The 8,040-nt window shown below is 44.8% G+C and overlaps 1 protein-coding gene across 2 annotated transcripts; it reads right to left on the minus strand.

The window, feature by feature from the left end:
* Positions 1 to 488: 488 nt before the first annotated feature.
* LOC144320972 (myosin-IIIb) lies at positions 489 to 3,426 on the minus strand. 2 transcript variants are annotated; one of them, XM_077910190.1, is made up of 2 exons: positions 2,250 to 3,426; positions 489 to 2,093 (listed from the first exon to the last, which is right to left on the minus strand). In XM_077910190.1, exons 1-2 carry the CDS (start codon positions 3,023 to 3,025, stop codon positions 1,484 to 1,486), a joined length of 1,386 nt encoding a protein of 461 aa, XP_077766316.1. In that variant the 5' UTR covers positions 3,026 to 3,426; the 3' UTR covers positions 489 to 1,483. The 2 variants fall into 2 exon arrangements, with proteins under 2 accessions (XP_077766316.1, XP_077766315.1); XM_077910189.1 differs by having other exon boundaries at positions 489 to 3,426.
* Between the last annotated feature and the right edge of the window lie 4,614 nt (positions 3,427 to 8,040).

Below are 8,040 nucleotides of genomic sequence, written 5' to 3' on the forward strand. Positions count from 1 at the left end.
TTAAGATGAGAGTGGAGGGCAGAGGTCGGGTATCTGCGTGAGAATTGGATTCTAGGAATAAGTTAGAACCTCAATGTCCTGTTTTGTCCAAATATGCCTTGAGAATCTGGGAATCAGATGGAATGGTGCGACTAGCCCTGGCTTCAGAAGGTCTAGATTTGCTGTTATCTAGTTATGTCATTTTGACAACCATCTTGGGCTTCCTCATCTATAAGCAGGACATCAGTATTGGCTTTACTTGGTGGTAAAGGGCACAGATTCCGTAGGGCCAGACTGTTGGGATTCAAATCCTGGCTTTGTCCTTTATGACTGTGTGACCTAGGGCAAGTTATTTTATTTCCCTGGGCTCTGACTTCTCCTTTAAACCGTGAGGGGATGATAATGCTACATGCCTTACACCCTTGTTTTGCAGTTTGTTTATTTATTTATTTTTTTTTCACTTTTTAAAGTAATTTTATTTTTTTAAGATTTTATTTATTTATTCATGATAGACACATACACACACACACAGAGAGAGAGAGAGAGAGAGAGGCAGAGACATAGGCAGAGGGAGAAGCAGGCTCCATGCAGGAGCCCGATGTGGGACTTGATCCCAGGTCTCCAGGATCACGCCCTGGGCCAAAGGCAGGGGCTAAACCACTGAGCCACCCAGGGATCCCCTTAAAGTAATTTTATATAAATGAACTCATTAATCTTCACAGCAAACCCATGAGGTAGGCACTACTAGCATCTCCATTTCACAGATAAGGCACAGAGAGGTTAAGTGACATAACAAAGGAGAGCAAATGTGAGAACCAGCATTTGAATCCAGAGGTCTCCATACTATTGATTACTATGCTAGACTGCTCTACTTAAAATCATTTTTTTCTTTTTTCAATCTAGGGGGAAAAATAAGTATGTGGAATATTATCAGTGTTTTTTTTAATAAACAAATTCAATTTTAAGGTATCTAATGAATTTTTTAAAAGACTTATTTACTTATGGGCGGGGGAGAGGGAGAGGAAAGAGAGATAGAGGGAGTCCCAAGCAGACTCTACACCAAGCACAGAGCTGGACTCGGATCTCCATTTCAAAACCCTGAGATCATGACCTGAGCTGGACGCTCAACCAACTGCATCATCCAGGTGCCCCAGTACCTAATGATTTTTAAAAGTATTCACAATGTTGTTAAATTCTACCTAGTACAGCCAACTCAAAAGAAATGAGTGTGCTAATCCCAGAGTACTCCCACCCCAACCCTTTGTATGTGGCCTGCAAACATCTTTTAGGTAAAAAATTACCACTTATCCTTCAATTAAATAATTTCTTTTTCTTGGGCAGCTTGGGGGTGGGGATGGGGCCAGGGATGCTAAGAACAAGGGTGAAATGGAGCCATTAAGATTACCAAAGCCTCCAAAAAAAAAAAGAAAAAGAAAAAGAAAAAGATTACCAAAGCCTCTTGGTCTACCTTGCAAAGCAAAAACAGAGTCATAAAATAATGCACCTACACTGCCTGTTTTATAACTCTGGATTTTTCAAGGAGATATTCAGATATTCTTGCCCCCATCACAGCTCCGGTTGGTGTAAACATCATTTCCAGATATTTTCCAAAACGGCTCGAATTGTCATTGATGGCAGTGCATGCATTTCCAAAGGCTTCCACCAGAGAGTTGACTTGCAGAATTTTCTCTCTCAAGGTCTGATTATTGGCCTTTCCCAAGAAAGTCAAATGCTGAACAATCAGGTGGGCACTCTCTGTCTTCCCAGAGCCACTTTCTCCACTGATGACAATGCACTGGTCTTTGCTGAAAGTAACCATACATTGGTAAGCAGCATCTGCTGATGCAAATATGTGGGGGGGATTGGAGGCACGTCTCACCCCATGATAAAGTCTGGAAAACTGTGGAGAATATATGCTTAGATTCTGGAAGGGGTTTAAGGCAATTAAGATGTCTCCAACATAGGTGTAAATGAGCAAGTCCACATAACGCTTTTGCAACTGACGAATAATTGTATCCTCATCCAGAACCTCTAAATTCACCAAATCATCCTCAAGGCAGTATTTTTCAGCATTTTCCACGTGATAGGGTCTTCTGGTATGCATTCTTTCATGCCTTGTTTTAACAACAGTGTTTTGATGCTTCTGGTCTTGGAGGACCTTGGCCAGCTGTTTTTGCAGAAATAAAACCTTCCCGTGGGCTCCTTTAATAAATGGGTGGTCAAGGAGATGTGTGACAGAAGGCCGCTTTTCAAAATCCTTAATAAGACACCGTGAAATAAAGTGGTTGAATTCCTCACACCATTCTTCTGGATGGAGTAAAGTAGGTGGAGGATTTCTTGGAATCTTAAAAAGCGTTTTCACAGGATGCATGTCAAAGAGGGGAGGGTCTCCGTCCCCCAGTTCAATAGCTGTGATCCCCAAGGACCAGACGTCACAGCGAGCGTCATAGGAAGAGTCATACTGCTGCTCACAAGCAATGACCTCAGGAGCCATCCAGAACGGGGTACCAACAGATGTGTTTCTCCGTAGACGTGTACTGGTGAGTTGAGCTGAGACACCAAAGTCAACGAGCTTAACTCCTCCTTCTGTTGTCAGAAGAATGTTATTCCCCTTGACATCACGGTGGATGATTCGGTTATTGTGCAAATGCTGAAGACCCAAGAGGGCCCCATATAAGATGTAGGAGATCATTGCTTCATCCAATCGCTGGCCACACCTGAGTAGACCTTTGACAAGCTCCGTGACTGAGCCCCCATTACACAACTCCAGGACCAGCCACAGCTGTCCTCCCACACAGTGATCCGCTTTGTAAAACATCCCATAAAACTTTACAACGTTGGGATGATTAGGAAGAAACTGCAAAATGTTGTATTCTGCTTCAATTTCTTCATCCATATCACTGACTGGATCCAAAATTTTTACTGCAGCCAGGCTCCCATCTTTCTTGTTAGTTACTTTATAGACCTTGCCATAGGTGCCTTTACCTATGGTCTCTATAATTTCCCAGGTATCAGTAGGATCTGGAAGTGATTCAAGTCCAAGCATTGTGTGGTTGTAATGAAACAATCCATACAGATGTTTCCTCAGCCTCCGCGGAAACTTCTGGAACCACCGCGCTCACGCTCGGGGAAGCCTGAGGCGCGGGTGAGCGGGGGTCAGCGAGGCATCCCCAGCGTTGGTGGAGGCTGCGGCCCGGGCAGGAGCGAGGAGGAGCACCGCCTGAGAGGGGAGGCCGGCTTTGTGAGGGGCCACGGCGAAGGGCGGGCCCGCTGTGCCGAGTGCCAAGCGGCAGCAGAGGACATGGAAAGTTGGTTTGTGGGCTGCTTCTCTGCTGTTGAATCTCACCCGGACCCTCGAGCTGGGCCGGTGGCCGTGGAAGGGTGAGGGAGCAGGGAGAGGGACGGCAGGAGGGAGGCTGGGACGCAGCCGCGAGGCCGACCGGAAGGCCTCCCGTCCCAGTTTGTTTATTTAGATTTTATTTATTTGACAGAGCACAAGCAGGGGGAAAGACAGGCAGAGAGAAAGGAAGAAGCAGGCTTCCCGCTGAGCAAGGAGCCCAATATAGGGCTCTATCCCAGGACCCTGGGATCATGACCTGAGCTGAAGGCAATACTTAACCAACTGAGCCACCCAGGCGCACCCTATGTTTTGAGGTTTAAAAAGTAATATGCACATAAAGGACTTAGAATGGAGTCTGGCACACAACAAACACCCGATTAGTTCTTTTATCAAGACTGTTAGGGAAGTTACAGAGTATTTAGTTTAGAGTCTTTCATTTTGTAGATGAGGAAACAGCCCTAGAGAGGTGCTGTATTAGTTTCATAGTGCTGCTGTAACAACCCACAACCCATATGACTTAATACCACACACATTTATCCTCTTGCAGGTATCCCTTCTCGGCCTTTTGGCTAAGATCAAGTGTATCCTCTTGCAGGTCTGCATGTCAGAAGTCCAGTGAATCTTACAGAGTTAAAGTCAAATTGTCTGCAGGGCTGACTGCTTCTTGGGGCTCCAGGGGAGAATGTGTTTCTTGCCTCCTGCAGCTTCTAGAGGCTGTCCACATTCCTTGGGGGAGCCTTGCACCACTGCAGGCTCTGCTCCCCTGGTCACATTGCTGCCTTCTCTCTCTGGGCTCTTGCCTCCCTCTTGAAAGCACTCTTCCTTGTGGTGATATCAGACCCACCAGGAAAATCTCCCATCAGGATCTTTAACTTATCTACAGAGTCCTTTCTTCCATGGAAGGTAACACATTTGCAGGCCCCAGGGATTAGAGTGTAGACTTCTTTGCAGGGGACAATAGTTAGACTTCCATAAGTCTTGGGGTCACATAACTGGTTAGTTGCATGGAGTGATTCTGAATAAGAGATTTCTGGACTCATGTTCTTTTCATGTCCTAACAAACATGCTTTTGGCTGCCTTTGCTCTTGGGATGACAAGGTGACTGGCCTGAAGGTACACGGCCAGAGAGAGGACATGTCCTTGAATGTCTGAAGCCATCTGGAGCTTCCTGAGGGCATGTTCCATAAGCAGCCTAGCAGCCTGGAGTCAGGGTATGAGGTAGGCAGGCTGGATCCAAAGGTTGGCTGGTGTGGATCTGTGGCCTTGCGGGGATATACCCAGGGGGTGGAGGGTGGAGGTTGGTGGATGGGGAATGGGAAAAAAGAGCGTATTCAGATTGAATATGCTGGATCACAGAGTGGATGCAGGTGAACAGGATGACAAGGAGGCTTGACAAGGTAACAGAGATCTCTGAGTGCTTTAGAGCAGTGGTTTCCAAATTTTGCCAGTTGCAACTGTTTTAAAAAATATACTCATTAAGATGGCTATTATCTAAGACAAAAAGAAATATCAAGTATTGCTGAGGCTGTGGAGAAAATTGGAGCCTTGCACATTGTTGGTGGAAAAATAAAATGGTACAGACACTGTGGAAAACAGTAAGGAAATTTCTCAAAATATTAAAAATAGAATTACAATATGATCCAACAATTCTACTTCTGGGTGTATGCCTAAAAGTGTTGAAAGCAAGGACACAAGCAGATATTTGTATACTCATGTTCATAGTAGCATTTTCCACAATGGCTAAAAGGGTATAAGCAACTCATTGATGGGTGATTGGATAAACCAAATGTGATATATACATATAATGGAATATTTTTCAGCCTTAAAAAGGAAGGAAATTCTGATATATGCTACAGCACAGATGAACCTTGAGGACATTATTGCTAAGTGAAATGATCTAATCACAAAATGACAAATACAGGATTATTCCAATTTCATGAGATACCTAGAGTGGTCAAATTTATAGAGACAGAATGGTGAGTGCCAGGGTCTGGGGGAGTTTGGAGTGGAGAGTTACTGTTTAATGGGGCAGAGCTTTAGTTTGGTAAGATGGAAAAGTTCTGGATATAGATGACAGTAATGGCTGCATAACAATGTCAATATATTTCATGCCACTGAACTATGTTCTTAAAGCTACAGAACTATGTACTTAAAAATGGTTTAAATGGTATAAATAAAACATACTGTGAAATACAAACCAAAAAACTAGAGACAAAGATAGACAGCAGGGAGGTGCCTAGGTTGAAGTAGGATGAGGTACCTACAAAGGAGATTTGCTATCTCCTTTGTAGAAGGAAAGCCCAGAGATAATTTCCCGCAACCCTGGAGCCCTTTGAGTTGCCAGGAAATAGCATTGAAATCCTTGCCATGCTAATTGAGTCATGGAGCCTAGGATCCTATAGTTCCCATCCATGGCACCTTATTTACACTACAAATTCTCTGGTACTGTAGGACATAATTTCTGTCCTTGGATGGTTAATGGTGGTAGAGAAACACTGGCTAGGGAGAAAACTGGGGCAATGCTGTGCCTCCTAGGAGTTTATCTCTGGGCTCCTAAAGTACCTGTGGTGGTTGTATCACATCACCTTAGACTCTAGTGGTAGTAAGACTGGGCCTTTGCCTGAGGAGCCCTGCTAATGGCATGTGGAGTAGACTTCAGGGCTATTGGCTTCCTCAGTTGGGCCTGTCCCCTTCTGCCCCACAAGGTGTGCTGAGAGCTCCTTTGTAGGTTTGTCTGAGAAGCATCTCAGGGTTAAGTGGAGGGAGGGGCACAGCAGGAGACCCAGGGTGTGCTCTGGTGACCTGGCTCCCAGGTGGCTTGCTGTTCATGCTGCTGGTCTATGGCTTGGTCTCATCCCCTGGGCTCTGCCCATGACAGATAGTCTCAGCATGTGTGACACTGGTGCTTTCTCTTCCCCCAGCTTCTGCCTTTCCTTTCTTTCTTCTTCCACCTACTCTGAAACCTTGTATTTTTGCCTCCTACCCCCAGCTGGTCCCTGTAGGCAGATAGCTTGACCATACTGACTGCTGGAAGCTGTCGAAGGCTCAAGCTGGAGTGGGTTCTGAAAGGAGGAGTCTAGATCATTAGCTAAGGATGACCACACAGGCTCTGCTCCTCCTGGGTTCTTGTGGCTGCCTTAGCCTAGACCTCTGACCTTTGAACCAGGTGTTGGTTTTAGGAAATTGGGATGGAAGGGATGGGTGGGAAGGGATTGGGAGCTTCTCATCTATATAGAGGGGTTAAGAAATACTCGTCAGTAGACTGTGTATGGAAAGGCTCCCATGAGCGAAAGAGCCCACAATATTATAAGAAATTAGAGATGAGAGCTGTCCACCATGCCCTGGAGGGCCTTGAGAAGGAGTTAGGGCCTAAAAATGGGACATGAAATATAGGAGGATGTATTAGTAATTTTGCAGTTCTACAGGAGTGAAAAAAAAGGATTAAGCAAAGAAAAATAATCATATAGCCAAAAGGTCCAGATTTAGATTTAACTTGAGGCCCTATCTTGGTCCCCAAGTGATGTCATCAGGAACCTCTTTTTCTCCACCACTCAGTTTTGCTTTCTCTGTGTTGGCTTCTTTTTCCTCACATGTTGGCAGCATGGCTTCTGGAAACTCCAGGCTTGCGCCCATCTGCTCAGCAGTGAGGCAGGTGAACAGGCTGCTTCTGTGAGGGTAGAGGTTTCATGCAGGAGGTAAATTTGGAAGAATAAATAGAAGTTAAAAAAAAAAAGATTTAGTTCAGGTTGTAGTTACTCTTGAATGCCAAGCCCAGGGTTTGGTGTAGGAATAGGAATGTACCCTCGTTAAATTGGCATCTTGGGAAGCTAGGAATGGTGTAGTGAAGTTTGGATGAGGAAGCAAGAGGCTGGGGACTGAGTAATCATTTAGAAGAGTTCTGTAGATGTCTAAGGGTGAGTGGGGGCTCTGGAGTAACCTTCGAGGTTTGTCCTACCCCGTGTGCTATTGGGACTGGCACAGTCACCTAGATGTACAGTCTAGAGGCACAACCAGGGGCTCAGTAAATTCCCATGCTTGAGTGAGTGGGTGGGTGGGTGGATGATGGGACATGGTGGAAGGATGGCTGGGTAGAGATCCCAAGTCTTAGACCAGGCCATGCAAATGGATGGAGGTTGCATAGAGAGGATGTGTAAATGTGAAGAACCACAGCGAGGATATAAATGTGTGAAATTACATTTGGGATAAGTAGATCCCAACAAAACAAGTGCCTATTGCCTCCAGCCACCTCTTGGCAGACTTGAGGATGCTGCTCACACATCAACAGAGATTAGGACCCAATATTCCCCCCTTCTGACTTGCTGGGTATCTGGCACCAGGTCATTCTTTTTGCTAGAAAATCTTAGCACCTTTTCCCCTTTCAAGGAAGACCAAAGAAAGAATCTTTATATAATTTGTTCTGTCAGGAAAGATTGGCATCAAAGAATCTTTTCCTTTCTACCACAGGATACTCTGTTATTGTTCTTGATCTTATCTCATGTAGATTGGCAGGGATAAATTGGCCTTTCATAAATTTAGAGTGAAGGTATTGCCACATTAGTTAAATCTTGTGGTAGGTACTGAGACCAAAAATAAAATAAAACCGAATTATTTTATTGTTATTATTGTGATTCTTTTAATCATAACAGAAGACCAAATGTAAGCCAAATGAGCAATTAATAGGAAGGATATTGGGATGGTTGCCAAAATCTGCAGAAGAGACT

The sequence above is a fragment of the Canis aureus genome, chromosome 9, assembly GCF_053574225.1.
Source record: "Canis aureus isolate CA01 chromosome 9, VMU_Caureus_v.1.0, whole genome shotgun sequence".
NCBI lineage: Eukaryota > Metazoa > Chordata > Mammalia > Carnivora > Canidae > Canis > Canis aureus.

Excerpts from the sequence above, each read along its gene's own strand:
- LOC144320972 (XM_077910189.1), bottom strand. The coding sequence starts at position 3,025 with ATGCTTGGACTTGAATCACTTCCAGATCCTACTGATACCTGGGAAATT.